Below are 16,921 nucleotides of genomic sequence, written 5' to 3'. Positions count from 1 at the left end.
AAGCGCCGAACGAACACCATGAAGTCTACTAAGTTTTGTGTTAAATAACTTAGCGCATGCGCTCTGCGTACCATGCGCATTTTCCACCTAATCGCTGCGTTGCGAAAAACGGCAACAAGCAAACAACTCTGAATGACCACCATGGTTTTGCCAATTTGCTAACAAATTTGCTGCTGCGATCAGATCTGAATTAGGCCCATAATTCTTACCAAGGCATGGTTTCCCAACTTTTAAATGAGGGGCTCCTGAGTAAACATTATCTGGCATCTAGTGGTAAAAACATGGTTACCTGTGCCACCATCGATGAGGCTTGCAGGACTAGGCATCCAGGACAGCTACAGGATTGCCAAATTGAGCCAGGATCATTCGCTGACTTTACCAATGACACATAATAATTAAGTGATATACCCCTGTTTAATTCAAGAGCCATTAATAGAAAACATGCATAACATACCTGAATTTAAATCAATCCTCTACATCTCCTCAACAATACAGTGGAACATGCTTTTTATGGTGGATGAAACCACCTTGGATCTACAAGCAATGAATAGCGGGGACCATAAGATTGCATTATTCCTGGATAAATCGTTCCTTTCAAGAGTGCTTCTATCAACTTTTAGGCTACTTTGTGGAGTGGATAGAGGGCCTGATTCACAGTTGTATGATATTTCGATGTTCACGCAATTGAGTGATTATCGCTAGTCTGCGCATGTGTCACTGTCTCAATTGATTGAGAGATAGCGTCCATTTTCTTTTGCGGAAATGAGGATGGGTATCAAAAACGACGTTGTGTCCGGACTACTTTTGAGACGTGTATCAGACTGTGATCCTGTACACAGTAAACATCTCCAACATCTCAGACCGTAGACTCACTCAGGAGTTTGATGGTTGTCTGATCTGTGTCGATGCTGCGAATGTGTATGCAGTTGCATGTAGCTACGAAGATACTGGTGGGAGTCTCTATACAAAACCAGGCGGCTGTTACATTACTATATTTTACCATATTTTCGCACATATAAGCTCTTTTCTCAAAACTGGTAAAACCACTTGAAGCTGTGTTTTGTATATACAGATTTTATTATGATCTTAAAAACACAATAGGAAGAGCATAAAAAGTTAACTGGAGTGCTAACTCGTCTTTTGTAGCACAATCACATCTCTGAATGGCAGCCAAAGATAAACCATGACTATACTGTAAAACATCTTTCCTTCCGTATAGCAGAAGAATTACTGTGATCAACCCAAACCTAAAGATGTGGGTGGTATAAACAAGATGTCATTGAGATAAACAGATGCTATTCAGTTTTGCTATCAGATACCATGCCGTCTGTCACCAATAGGGGAGCTGTATGTACAGGAGTGTCCAATAAAGAATACATTTTACATAAGGGTTAAGCCACCCATGGCTCTCTAGCAGGTAGAGCAAGTCTCAGCCAAAGTATGTCAGGGCATGCTGGGACTTGTAGTTGCACAGCAGTTGGAGAGCCACAAGTTGCCAACCAATACCATTGACAAACACTGTTGCTCTCTCCAGCAGAGAATAAGGTTGACAGCGATAAAAGTCACACGTTGTGTGCAATGTGAAGTAGGTAGCTCTTGGGCTGCCTGTAGTAAGTTTCTGCCATGAGTATAAGGCACTCCAGTATTATGGGTTTGAACACCATGATTAGCCATCTTTACCCGTGCCAGTCACATGAACACATAGAGAGGACAGTGAGATACTCTCAATGCCAGCCTTATTCAACCAATAACTGTTGTTACTTTCATGGTTCATTGTGTTTTTAAATTCCCTGCGGCTATTAGAAAAAAAGAAAAAAGAGAGAAAATAGGCCTAACATGCATATTTACCAACACCTTATTTCACAAATAAATTGAAGTATAACTTGTCATTTGTAAACAATGCTGCAATTATTTCTCAGCTCAAGTTCCGGCCACAAAATTCCTGGCAGCATAATGGGTAGAAGTGGCCATCAAGGGCCTTTTTGCGGCACAATATTTTCCCATATACTGTACATTATATATGTGCTGCTTCTCATATAAATAAACCTGCACAGTATAATTGTAAAGTGCAGGGTGCAATTAGCTGTGACCAATCTAAAGTAATTAAACAGAAACTGTTATATACACTATGCCTATGTTTGAGGAAAGGAAAAAAACTGATTATATTTAATTATCCATTTAGATATTAAAATAAGAGCACAACTGGGTAGTCTCTAATGCTTCAGCTAATGAAAACGGACGTTACAATTAATTCATAGACAATAGAGCCCATTTGATGGCGAAATACTGCTGTCTAATTTATGGAGAGGGATATTCATGACTGACCATTATATCTCTATCAACTTTGCTGCTGCTGCTGCTGGAGAGGGTGTCAGGGTTTTCAGACATAATTGTTTGATTTAACAGACTTTGAGACCTGCTAGGCTGGAAGAGACTCTCCAATGTCAACCAGATAGGGTGTTACTGCTTAGCCCACAAGCTATGTGAGAAGGGGCCCCAGCTCCACTATAGGGAAAGGGTTACAGTACTTTCCGGCAAATCACTGAACAGAGCTCCTTCCATGAGTAGAAACCACCTTCCTGATTGCAGGAACTGTGCATGAGGTTAGGAAGCAGCCACCTGCTGTGGTTTGGGTTTGTTCTTGACCGCTTGTTTCTCTGTTGAAAGAAAGGAAGTAAAATTGCTGTTTGCAAATCAGTTACAAGGAAAAATAAAAGTAGTATTTAACACCTCTGCTCTAACAGTGGGAATCAAGACTATTGAGAGCAAAATGTTACCAAAACCAACTAGACCACTATACACTTATTAACCCATTCAGGATCAAGTGTTTTATATATTCCTTTATAGTGTGCAGGACATGTTCAGGGGACTGTGTGTGTATGTAAGTATCCACAAACAGTCCTGAACGTGTCCTGCACACACACACACACACACACACACACACACACACACACACACACACACACACACACACATATATACACATACACACACACACACTACCAGTCAAAAGTTTGGACACACCTTCTCATTCAATGGTTTTTATTTATTTTACTTATTTTCTATATTGTAGATTAATACTGAAGACATCAAAACTATGAAAGAACACATATGGAATTATGTTGTAAACAATAAGTGTTAAACAAATCAAAATACGTTTTATATTTTAGATTCCTCAAAGTAGCCCCCTTTTGCTTTGAGAGAATGCCAAAAGTGTGCAAAGCTGTCATCAATCAGCTTCATGAGGTAGTCTCCTGAAATGGTTTTTCACAGTCTTGAAGGAGTTCCCAGAGGTGATGAGCACTTGTTGGCTGCTTTTCCTTCACTCTGCGGTCCAACTCATCCCAAACCATCTGACGCAGCACTCCATCATTTTCCTTCTTGGTCAAGTAGCCCTCACATAGCCTGGAGGTGTGTTTGGGGTCATTGTCTTGTTGAAAAACAAATGATGGTCCCAGTAAGCGCAAACCAGATGGGATGGCATGGCGCTGCAGAATGCTATGGTAGCCATGCTGGTTAAGTGTGCCTTGAATTTTGAAGAAATCACCAACAGTGTCACCAGCTAAGCACCCCAACACCATCACACCTCCTCCTCCATGCTTCACAGTGGGAACCACACATGCAGAAACCATCCGCTCACCTTCTCTGCGTCTCACAAAGACACGGCGGTTGGAACCAAAAATCTGAAATTTGGACTCATCACACCAAAGTACAGATTTCCACTGGTCTAATGTCCACTACTTGTGTTTCTTGGCCCAAACAATTCTCTTCTTGTTGTTGTTCATCCTCAGTAGTGGCTTCTCCGCAGCAATTCGACCATGAAGGCCTGATTCACGCAGTCTCCTCTGAACGGTTGATGCTGAGATTTGTCTGCTACTTGAACTCTGTGAAGAATTTATGTTGGCTCTAATCTGAGGTGCTGTTAAGTAGCGGTTTCTGAGGCTGGTAACTCTAATGAACTTATCCCCTGCAGCAGAGGTTACTCTTGATCTTCCTTTCCTGGGGCGGTCCTCATGAAAGCCAGTTTCATCATAGCGTTAGATGGTTTTTGCAACTGCACTTGAGGATATATTCAAAGTTCTTGAAATTTTCTGTATCGACTGACCTTCATGTCTTAAAGTAATGATGGACTGTCGATTCTCTTTGCTGAGTTGAGTGGTTCAGGTCATAATATGGATTACAACAGTAGTCAAATAGGGGTGTCAACTGTGTACTAACCCTACTTCTGCACAACACAACTGATGGTCTCAAACACATTAAGAAGGCAAGTAATTCCACAGATTGACTCTTGACAAGGCACACCTGTTAATTCAAAACCATTCCAGGAGACTACCTCATGAAGCTGATTGAGAGACTGCCAAGAGTGTGCAAAGCTGTCATCAAAGCAAAAGGGGCTACTTTGAGGAATCTAAAATATAAAACATATGTTGATTTAACAATTTTTTGTTTACAATATAATTCCATGTGTGTTCTTCCATAGTTTTGATGTCTTCAGTATTAATTTACAATACAGAAAGTAAGCAAAATAAATAAAAACCATTGAATGAGAAGGTGTGTCTAAACTTTTGACTGGTACTGTGTGTGTGTGTGTGTGTGTGTGTGTGTGTGTGTGTGTGTGTGTGTGTGTGTGTGTGTGTGTGTGTGTGTGTGTGTGTGTATATATATATATATATATATATATAATGCATTAAAAAAGCATTAGAGAAAGGTCACAGTGACCAACCTTTTGCTCGTCACTGTTTGGAATTTAAGCATGGGGTGGCGAGCATTAGGGCTATCTTGATTGACCAAGTCCCTAAGACTCTTAGAGGGGGCGATAGGGATCGAGTGTTATTACAGCATGAGTCCAGATGGATTTATAAACTGGGGACCTTATCTCCTCGAGGCTTGAATGAAAACCTTGGTCTTCAGAGTTTTTTGTAAACCTCCATTATTCCATTGGTTAGGAACATTGTGGATAGGTATAGACCATATATTATTCAGGAATTTCCCTAATATTGGTCTAGTTTTTTGCGAATTAATGATGGATGTATAGGCCAGAGCAGTATAATTGCAGCATATGACATTAAGATGTAGTTCTAATAATGTCTTGATATGTGCCTAGTATTTAACTGAGATGCACCATTTATTGCTAACCAAGGTGGTAGGGACGTAATGCTCTGTATATATGCACTTATTGTATGTATGTTTTTGTGTATAGTTTAAGCAGTTGCCACGGCAACCGCACTGCAAAGCGCCGCCAGATGACATCACGGGCCGTCAGCGTGGGATTACCGAGTATCCCCTGGCGCCCAGCGTGAGCAGCGGCAGGTTGGCAGGTTACCTAGGTGATGGTGACGCGGCACTGCTGGATGACGTCAGGGGTGAGCGACGTGACAGCGCTGTACGGCGTCCGGACGAACAGGATGGCGCCGTGGAGCAGGTGAGTGGCATTTTATCATGATTGTTAGTTTTGGGTTGGGTATATATGTTTGTCCAATGTTCAGTTTGGGTTGTTAAGGCCCTGAGGACGGGGCTAGTCCCCGAAACATGTCGAAACAATAAACTGACCTTTTCTACACCTGCACTAGCCTGCGTGAGTGCCGCCCTTATTCTTCAGTCTATATATATATATATATATATATATATATATATATAGTGAACACAGGGTGGTGCGGCACTCCAATGATTCGTAACAACAGAAGTTTTAAAGTGCAACGTTTCAATGCCCGTTTATTGAAATGGCATTTTCGTCAGGTATAATGCCATTTCAATAAACGGGCATTGAAACGTTGCACTTTAAAACTTCTGTTGTTACGAATCATTGGAGCCCCACCCTGTGTTCACTATCTGCTTCACTGTGAGGGCACCCAGTGTATTATTTCTATAAGTGGCTGTGCCGGACCCCTTCTGTTGTCTATATATCTATATATATATATCTATATATATATATCTATATATATATATATATATATATATATGTTTTCGTTAACATCGGATCTAGCAACCCGCATATCACTAGATCCGATGTTAACAAAAAAAATTGGATCTACAAGACAGACTTTCAACTAAAGAAAGCATTCTGCTAATGTATTGTATGGATTGAAAAACTATTTTTAATGTTTTAAAATCATGTATTAAATAAATTGTTTGCAAGGTCAGTGGTCGTATGAAGATACCATTTGTATTGAAGCCAATCGGTTACCAACAAAATTTGCATGTACAATAGGCACCCCTGAAGATATTCGTACTATATTTTTACTATCATAGGGTCCCCATCTGTAAAAAAATGATGTATTGAGCTTATCTGAGCAGCAATTTAAGGAGCCATCAGTCACATGTCAAAGTGCACAATACAAAAAGCAGCATGTACACAAGCTCCACAGGCAGCATGCAGTCATGTCAGTAGCTGCATAAATCGTCCGCCTTCAGTAGAAGCCCAGCAGCCTTTTGGTGCTCCCTCGCAGCTTCTGTGCCCCATGATAAAGATGCAAGGGAGCACTGAAACAGCTGTCGGTCTACTGACATTATGCTTCTAAAGGACTGCTGATATTATGCTTTAAAGGCTGCTGGGCTGTTTACATCATGCTGCTACTGAAGGCTGACGGTTTATGCGGCTACTGACATGACTGCATGCTGCCTGTGAAGCTTGTATACATGCTGCTTTTTGCACTATGCACTTTGACATGTGACTGGTGGCTCTTTAAACGCTGCTCAGATAAGCTCAACACAATTCTTTTCACTTGCAATTTGGTGTGCTGGTCATTTCTGCATAACCATAACTCTCTCTCCCTCTATATAGAGATATGTCCTCTTACATCTTGGGGCCGTTTGTAGCGGCATATCGTGAGGTAGCGGAAAGGCTACCATAACAGTGTAGCTCGGAGACCCAGCATAGGTAGCGTGGAGTGATGCTCCCACTACCCGAAGCAGCAACAGGGAGACCCTGCGGAGGTACTACAGCGGGGTAGCAGGAAGCTATGCTCCTGCTACCAATAGTATTGTGAGCAGTGGCCGGTGGCAGTAGCAGGCTTCCTATACTTACAATGGGAAAGCTGCTGTATGCAGCAGGCTGGGGGAAGGCGCGGTGTGCGGCGTCATGGTCCCCTGCCTCCTACAGCAAAGATGTGTGAGGACACATTTATCTATCTATCCATATATATCCAAACAGACTCTCTTGGCACGCCATGTTGCATGAGAATATTCTAGCGTCTGGCATTTTTCCCCCCAAAATGCATCTTAGTCGTAACACAATGTGCTGATTAATTTGATATATGACACTTGTATATCTGTGTGTGACGGAGTCACTGAATGTGTACACAAGGTGCTACAATGTAGCAGCGGCAGCTTATTTCCAATACAAGTTCTGTTCTGCTCTGTATACAGGATGCTTTCAAGATGCTGGCTGTCGGGATCCCGGCAGTCGAAGTACCGACGTCAGAATCCCGATACCCATTAGAATACCGACGCTGGAACTCCGAAAGGGCCAGGGACCGATGCCGGCATCCAGACCATAAGTATAGCTGGCAGGTTAGGTTTAGGCAGCGGGAATGGGAGGTTAGGTTTAGGCACCATCAGGAATCGTTTGGCTGCCGGAACAGAAAGTTAGGGGGTAGGGGAGAGGGGAAAACAGCCCAAACTCACCCCGAGTGGTCTTTCACTCATCGGGATTCCGATGTTGGTTTTATGACCACCGGGATCCCATAAGACAGGATTTCATACTGAACCCCCATATACAGACTCAGTCACACACAATATACAAGTGTCATATATTAAATTACTCAACACAGTCTTCCTCATGCATCCTAGTTGGATTAAGAAGCATTTTTTGGCAAAAAAAAAAAAAAGACGCCTAAAGTTCGCAGGCACTTTGTGTTGCATGGCGTATTGACGATGGATTATGAGAGCACATATGTAGGGTGAAACAGATGCAGAATAGGAGGAAAAAATAGCTTGGACCAAACAGGTCTGTTTACAGATGGTAGTGTGACAGTGGAAGCAGGTCAATGGTGCTACGCCGTGAACTGTGCGCGGTCATGTGATCTAATGTGTCCAATCATTTTACTGAGTTTTCGTTCATTACACCATGCCATTATCTACTGTATATATTGGGTGGCATTCAGTATGCCGCCTGTTGGGATCCCGGCGCTCAGTATACCGGCGCCGGAATCCCGACACCCGGCATATCGACAACTATTCTCCCTCTTGGGGGTCCACGACTCCCCTGGAGGGAAAATAAATAGCGTGGTGCGTGTAGCGTGCCACCATGCCTGTAGCGTGGCGAGCCTGCAAGGGGCTCATTTGCGCTCACCCCGTCGCCGGCATGCCGGCGATCGGGATCCCGGTGCTGGTATGCTGGCCGCCGGGATTCCGCTCGCTGGCCACTCATACTACACCCTATATATTAATAGCAGAAGGATGACTTTTATGAGTGACTTATTTCTATGATGCTGCTGTCTGAGCAGGGCACATCATACACCGAATTAAAGCTCTTGGTCTGTAGATGTGCAGAATTGTATTGGCGTCGTAATTGGTTGCCTTGTTTCAGACCTATGTGGCAAAACATCCGCCTGCCATTTACAATGCATCACCATTGTGCTGTGGAAAATTTAACAGTTGGTGAACTCTCCCTGTGCACCTGCTGGGTGACCTGGAACATGTGACCTGCTGGGTGGTCTGGAAACTGTGACAGTTGTTTGCAGTCACCCACAAAGCAGGGATTTTTTAACTCCTCAGGGGGTGAAAAGCGGTAAAATGTTCCACCCAGCAAAAATGTACCCAGTTGAAACTGGGCGCAGCAGCTAGTACATATATATATATTTATATATTTATTTATTTTTTAAAGCAGACGCACTATTTCTCTTCATGCAAAAAGTAGTATACATTTAATAGCTACATGCCGCCAGTATATATTTTACAGTGGTCCCATTCCAAACCTTTTTTAAGGCACAGAGCACCTCACACACACCAACCAAGTGCCTTCTTGCCATTTTTAAGTTGCTACAAGTATATATCTCCAAATTTATTTTTACATTTTTATGTGGATACCTAATGTAAAATCAAATACCATTACAGAATGTTGCCACATTTTTGTATAGGACTTGCTAAGCTTTACTGGAGAGGTGGCCTAGCAATAAGCAGTGGATATTAACTAATCAGAAGTGAGTTATGACGCATGGAAATAGGTCATTTAGTGTGGTGCTAGTTGAAATGTTTTATGCTGTTTGTTTATGTAACCTAGGTGTAGCATGTGTTCACCAATATCAGACACAGAATCATTTTGAGGTTAGTGTGCCTTTAAGAAAAGCATGCTGGACAAATACATTTACCATATAATTACCTGGAGTTGTTTCTGGAAGTGTCTCCGTGGGAGCTTCTGGGAGTTCCAGATCTTCCTGTGAGGAACCAGATAACATCCATTTGTTGGTATTTACCTGGTACATGACTGTTCAGCACTTACACTTAACATTCACAATACTCTTGCAGCCCAGCATACTACCTTACACATTACTGCTGCTGGGGGAACAAAGCTCAGATGACTATGGACAGCCACAGGTTATTTAAAAGCTTCAGAATTCAGTGTAGAACACATAAAGAGCAGCACCACAAAACGTGTACAAAATGATGCATTTTTCACTAGTAAACTAAAGCTCATCTTTGTTGTGTTAACAGCATATTAAAAGGGACCATTACATGTATGTACACACGTATTTAAATCAGGTTTAGTATATTATTAAGACAGTAAAAATCATGTGTACAGGTGGATTCTGTAGACAGTCAAAATGTCATCAGGGACATAATGTAGACAATTAATATATAGGGGGCTATTCATGAAGCAGAGAAAAGCCCTGTTTTGCGGTAAACAGGGCTTTTCTCTGCTTACCGCAATTCACATAGCGGGTTACCAAGGAGAAGTTCCTGACTTCTCAAGCGGCACCCCTGCTCTGTGGCTAAATCGCATCACCATACTTTTGTATGATGAGTGCAATTCATGTAGGAGCGGAAAGCCCAGCTTTCCGTCCCACTTCGCAAAATCCCATCACCATCTCAGAATGGAGCAGGGAGGCTTGTAGAGGAGAAGAGCAGTGAAGACATCTGTCTCCTGCCTTCTCCCCGCCCTCTTCCGTGACAGGAGCCAATCAGAGGAGCCCAGGGCTTATGCATTTGCATATGCTGGATCTCCTCCTCCTGACTGCCTGGGCCACTGTCACAGTTCCCCGGCGCATTGCTCCCACCTCCTGTTTGGCCCCCAGTTACTCCGCCGCTGAGGTGACCAGATATATGCATATGCCCGGTCACCTCCTCCGCACTGCCCGCTGCTCATACACCCTGCCGCTAAGATGACCGGTCTTGCCTTGGACAGAAGGCGCATGTGCAGAAGACAGAAGAGGACTGGAATTAAGGAGCGCATGCGCAGAATCACAACACTGCCAATCAAGCAGCGGTAGGAGGAGTGAAGACAGGATCGTGATGGGACAAGATACTGAATCGCATCAGGAAGCTGGCAAAGGATCATGAATTGCGGTAAGTACCGTATGTACTCGAGTATAAGTCGACCCGAATATAAGCCGAGGCACCTAATTTTACCACAAAATCCTGGGAAATGCAGCTCTAGCCGTACACAGCCCTCAGTGCCAGATATGCCCCACAGTGCCAGATATGCTCTCATGCTGCCAGATATGCCCTCATGCTGCCAGATATGCCCTCATGCTGCCAGATATGCCCCACAGTGCCAGATATGCCCTCATGCTGCCAGATATGCCAGATATGCCCCAGTGCCAGATGTGCCCTCATGCTGCCAGATATGCCCCACAGTGCCAGATGTGCCCTCATGCTGCCAGATATGCCCCACTGTGCCAGATGTGCCCTCATGCTGCCAGATATGCTAGATATGCCCCAGTGCCAGATGTGCCCTCATGCTGCCAGATATGCCCCACAGTGCCAGATGTGCCCTCATGCTGCCAGATATGCCCCACTGTGCCAGATGTGCCCTCATGCTGCCAGATATGCAAGATATGCCCCACTGTGCCAGATGTGCCCTCATGCTGCCAGATATGCCCCACAGTGTCAGGAAGGGTACTTACCCTCCATCGCTCCCGCGTTGTCTTCTGAAGGAGGGACACGGAGGGCACAGCGCGCGGCTCTCCTGTGTCCCTCCTGCGGCGTGTGTGTATTAAATGAAGTGCCGGTTCGTGAGCCAATCAGAGCTCACGAACGGGCAGTTCATTTAACACACACACACACGCCGCCGGAGACGGAGACGCAGGAGGGACACAGGAGAGCCGCGCGCTGTGCCCTCCGTGTCCCTCCTTCCACTGACTCGGGTATAAGCCGAGGGGGCTTTTTCAGCACAAAAAAACGTGCTGAAAAAGTCGGCTTATACTAGAGTATATACGGTATATGAAAAAATGCCGCACGTAAGAATGCGATGTTTGGTGATAAGTAAAACCAAACCATCGCATTCTTACATGAATAGACCCCAAAGAGAGGATAAAATGTTGACAGTTATACACAATCATAAGGTCAACACCAAAATGTTGACAGTTACAATGTCAAGGATAAAATAATAAATAATGGTGACCGGTTACAAGTATCTCACTGGAAGAAGAACACTACGCCTGCATAAACTGTGAGCCTATCATGTCAGCCACAGTCATATTTCCCTAAAGATCACGCAACAAAAATCCTTGGGATAGATGTATTACTTGTCATTATGGGGGAGAAGTGGTATCAGTGCACGTTATGCAAAGCCTGTATTCTGACTGCAAGCTGAATTATGTGCAGTTACTTATATTGTCACTGTCGATACTTTGACATTCTCTATATTTGGATTTGGGGCCTAATTGCTAGGCAGCGATTTTTTGCTGTCCTGCGATCAGACAGTCACCACCTACAAGGGGAGGGTATTTTTGCAGTGCAAGTGTGCGATCGCATGTGTAGCAGAGCTGTACAAACTGATTTTGTGCAGTCTCTGAGCAGCCCAGGACTTACTCAGCCGCTGCAATCACATCAGACTGGTCGGGACCAGATTTGACGCTAGACACCCTCCCTTCAAACACTTGGACACGCCTGCATTTCTCCTGACACTCCCTGAAAATGCCACCCACAAACGCCCTCTTCCTGTCAATCTCCTTGCATTCGCCCATGCGAATGGATCCTTCACAGAAACCCATCGCTGACCGGCAATCCCCGTTGTCTGACGCACGTCCGCATTGCGGTGCATACGCATGCGCAGTACAGACCTGATCACAGGCTGTGAGAAAATGCAGCCTAGCGATCAGGTCTAAATCGGACCCTTGGACAAAATGTTGTGGTGCACTTCTCTCAGTGGGAGACTATTTTCTGCATTTGTCCATTATGACTGGTCACCAATATTTGAAAGTTTCTATCATGTCTCCACTTTCCCTTCTCTGCTCCGAACTGTACAAAATAAGATATTTTAATCTTTCCAGGTACGTTTTGTGATGTAGGCCATGCATTATTTTAGTTGCCCTTCTTTGTGCAGTCTCTAATGCAGGGCTGGCCAAACCGGTCCTGGAGATCTACCAACAGTTCATGTTTTCCAGGCCTCCTGGAGATCTGTAGAATGGTCAGTTAGGAATGAATGCAGCACATCTTAATTAGTAATGACTACACCTGTGCACCAGCTAGGTGGTCTGGAAAATGTGAACTGTTGGAAGATCTCGAGGACTGGTTTGGCCAGCTCTGCTCTAATGTATTTATATCCTTCTGAAGATATGGCCTCCAGAACTGAACAAAGTATTCTAGATGAGGCCGTACAAATGGCTTATACAGTGCCTTTTATTACTTCTTTCTGCTGCTGATTACTCTCCCTATGCAACCAAGCACCTGACTTGCCTTCCTCATTCCGTTACGTTGCTTACCTGCCTTTATGTGAACCTGAGATATCCATTTCCTCCTCAGTAGTTTCCATTATAGTGCTGTTAATACTATACTTAGTATTTGGATTTTTGAGACTAAAGTGCATGATTTTGCATGTTTGGCATTAAACTGTAGTTGCCAATTCCTTGACCATTCTCTAGTCTACCTAGATCATCAATTATTTATTATACCCCTTCTGATGTGTCTACCCTGTTGCATACCTTCGTGTCGTCTGCAAAAATGCATACTTTCCCTTCAATATCATTTGCAATGTCACCAACAAAGATATTAAAAAGCACTGGTCCAAGGACAGTTCCCTGGGGTACTCCACTAGTAACCTTTTTAGATCCTCTTGCTCTGTTATTCACCCCTTGATCAATCCCTCTATGGTGCATGGCTTCATACAAATACTTTGCTGGGTAACCACCAGTTCTCCCTAACAGCCTCATGCACTTTTTGGCTGGTCAAGTATGCAGACAAGCAGATATGGGGCCTAATTCAGAGTTGATCGCAGCAGCAAATTTGCTGTCCTCCCTTTGGCAGTGGCTCTCCCAGAGACTCGCACAGCAGCCAAGCAGCCAGTCACTATTATTAGCGCCGGTGTCCCAACGCGTCACATTACAGGGAAGAGTAATGTATCGAAGTCTGTTCTCCCTGCATATTACTATTACATATATATAGCAGAGTGCCCAATTGATTACACACACAGACACACACACACACATTTTATATATATATATATATATATATATATATATACACACATACACACACATATATATATATATATATATAAATAAAGGAGATGCGTGGACCGGCACTCCCACTGCTAGGAAAAACGTGCCCCGGTGCCCTCTGGTACGGATAAGTTAAATGAAAGGCGGTGAAGCAATCAGCGGCACTCAGGGTCTTGTTACAGCAAACAAGTGTATTGAAGAATCACTGCATGAAAACCAACGTTTCAGGACAGACACGTCCCTTTGTCAAGGTGTCACCAGTGATTCTTCAATACACTTGGTTGCTGTAACAAGACCCTGAGTGCCGATGATTGCTCCACCGCCTTTCATTTATATTTATATATATATATATATATATATATATATATATATATATATATATATATATATACACCAATTCCGTCCCGGCACTCGGCTCCGTCCCTATTATGGGACTATCTTGCTCTGGTGCCCTCCTCCCGGGGCGCAACCCCTAGTATACATACAGCAGGTAATAACGAGGCGGCACTCAGAGTCTTTGGAAAAGCAGCAACAGTGTAATAGTGCAAATCAACGTTTCGGGGTTACCCCCTTCATCAGGATTGATGAAGGGGGTAACCCCGAAACGTTGATTTGCACTATTACACTGTTGCTGCTTTTCCAAAGACTCTGAGTGCCGCCTCGTTATTACCTGCTGTATATATATATATATATATATATATATATATATATATATATATATATATATATATATAACATACATACATATATACAGTTGTGCTCATAAGTTTACATACCCTAGCAGAATTTGTGATTTTCTGGCCATTTGTCGGAGATTATGAATGATAACTCACAAACTTTTCTTTCACTCATGGTTAGTGGTTGGGTGAAGCCATTTATTGTCAAACAACTGTTTACTCTTTTTAAATCATAATGACAACAGAAACTACCCAAATGACCCTGATCAAAAGTTTACATACACCAGTTCTTAATGCCGTGTATTGCCCCCTTTAACATCAATGACAGCTTGAAGTCTTTTGTGGTAGTTGCCGATGAGGCTCTTTATTTTCTCAGATGGTAAAGCTGTACATTCTTCTTGGCAAAAAGCCTCCAGTTCCTGTAAATTCTTGGGCTGTCTTGCATGAACTGCACGTTTGAGATCTCCCCAGAGTGGCTCAATGATATTGAGGTCAGGAGACTGAGATGGCCACTCCAGAACCTTCAGTTTATTCTGCTGTAGCCAATGACAGGTTGACTTGGCCTTGTGTTTTGGATCATTGTCATGTTGGAACGTCCAAGTACGTCCCATGCGCAGCTTCCGGGCTGATGAGTGCAAATTTTCCTCCAGTATTTTCTGATAACATGCTGCATTCATCTTGCCATCAATTTTGGCCAAGTTCCCAGTGCCTTTGTAGCTCACACATCCCCAAAACATCAGCGATCCACCTCCGTGTTTCACAGTAGGAATGGTGTACCTTTCATCATAGGCCTTGTTGACTCCTCTCCAAATGTAACGTTTATGGTTGTGGCCAAAAAGTTCAATTTTGGTCTCATCACTCCAAATGACTTTGTTCCAGAAGTTTTGAGGCTTGTCTCTGTGCTGTTTGGAGTATTGTAAGTGGGATGCTTTGTGGCATTTGCATAGTAATGGCTTCCTTTCTTCTGGCGACTCGACCATGCAGCCCATTTTTCTTCAAATGCCTCCTTATTGTGCATCTTGAAACAACCACACCACTTTTTTTCAGAGAGTCCTGTAATTCAGCTGAAATTATTTGTAGATTTTTCTTTGCATCCCGAACAATTTCCTGGCAGTTGTGGCTGAAATTTTTTTGGTCTACCTGACCGTGATTTGGTTTCCACAGAATCCCTCAATTTCCACTTCTTAATTCGAGTTTGAACACTACTGATTGGCATTCTCAATTACTTGGATATCTTTTTATATCCCTTTCCTGTTTTATACAGTTCAATTACCTTTTCCAGCAGATGCTTTGACAATTCTTTTGCTTTCCCCATGACTCAGAATCCATACACATCAGTGCAGTACTGGATGAAAGATACAAGGGTCTCCTCAGGAGTCCAGAAACTCACTGACCTTTTATACACACACTAATTACAAGCAAACAGATCACAGGTGAGGATGGTTACCTTTAGTAGCCATTCAAACCCGTTTGTGTCAACTTGTGTGCATGTTATCAGGCCAAAATCTCCAGGGTATGTAAACTTTTGATCAGGGTCATTTGGGTAGTTTCTGTTGTCATTATGATTGAAAAAGAGTAAACACAGTTGTTTGACAATAAATGGCTTCACCCAACCACTAACCATGAGTGAAAGAAAAGATTGTGAGTTATCATTCATATTCTCTGACAAATGGCCAGAAAATAACAAATTCTGCTAGGGTATGTAAACTTATGAGCACAACTGTTTGGTGTATATATATATATATATATATATATATATATCACCTAGCCGAGGCTTTACGTATTGTCCTCCCATTGGCAGTGACTCTCCCAGAGACTCGCACAGCAGCCAGTCACTATTGTTAGTACCGGTTTCCCAACACGCCATATTACAGGGAAGAGGGTGCAATAAGCTACAGCTCCCAGCAGGCCTTAGTGCCGGAATGCTTCGGCACTAAGGGCTGCTGGGAGCTGTAGTTTATTTAGTGCGTCTACTTCCCTGTAATGCGGCACGTTGGGACATCGGCGCTAACAATAGCGACTGGCTTGCATAACTGACTGACTCGCTGAATCAATGTAAAAGGTGAGAGTGCTGTGCAGTGTACAGCACTGTTACCTTTTACATTGATTCAGCATCCAGACATTAACCTCCGCGATATCACCCACTCTATCCGTTACATTAGCCATCTCGGGGCTTCCAGGCCGGCAGGCTAGGTGCTGTGTTGCGGAGTCAGGTCCTCTGGGGATCTGGGCGCGGCTGTGGTGTGGAGGAACTTCTGTGACATCACGCACAGGAGGCGGCTCCGGGGCTCAGAGAGTATGCAGCGCAGAGAGAGCTATGAAAGCCTTCCGCTGCGCCACTATCATACACATCTATGCCGGTGGCCGCAGCAGCTTCTGTTCCACCTGCGCCGCGGCTAGGGAGTGGGGATTGTTGATGCCTGGCAGCAGGACATAGGACGCTGCAGTAAAAGGATTATTTTTCCTTATCTACAGCGCAGAGACTTGCGACAGATGCAGTGGCATACCCTCCAACTGTACCTTTTTGGCAGGTACGGTACCTTTTTTTTATGGTCTGTACCGATTTTTGGCTCTCCAAACTTCCATTGAAAGTATAGGAAAAGGGGCGTGGCCACGGCACTTTCCCCGTGGCCACGCCCCCTTCCC

At 43.8% G+C, this 16,921-nt stretch overlaps 1 protein-coding gene across 1 annotated transcript in view; it reads right to left on the bottom strand.

The window, feature by feature from the left end:
- Window positions 1-1,058: 1,058 nt before the first annotated feature.
- CHMP6 (charged multivesicular body protein 6) overlaps window positions 1,059-16,921 on the bottom strand; it is a 128,528-nt gene continuing 112,665 nt past the window's right edge. The window contains exons 7-8 of the mRNA XM_063961085.1: window positions 9,320-9,374; window positions 1,059-2,657 (exon numbers count right to left, since the gene is read on the bottom strand). Of these exons, the coding sequence (XP_063817155.1) occupies window positions 2,605-2,657; window positions 9,320-9,374 (108 nt within the window). The 3' untranslated portion in view covers window positions 1,059-2,604. The remainder of the gene's footprint in view (window positions 2,658-9,319; window positions 9,375-16,921) is intronic.

The sequence above is a fragment of the Pseudophryne corroboree genome, chromosome 3, assembly GCF_028390025.1.
Source record: "Pseudophryne corroboree isolate aPseCor3 chromosome 3, aPseCor3.hap2, whole genome shotgun sequence".
Classification (NCBI taxonomy): Eukaryota; Metazoa; Chordata; class Amphibia; order Anura; family Myobatrachidae; genus Pseudophryne; species Pseudophryne corroboree.
The sequence above is the reverse complement of the archived record's forward strand: the minus strand, read 5'-3'. Positions and strand labels throughout refer to the sequence as shown.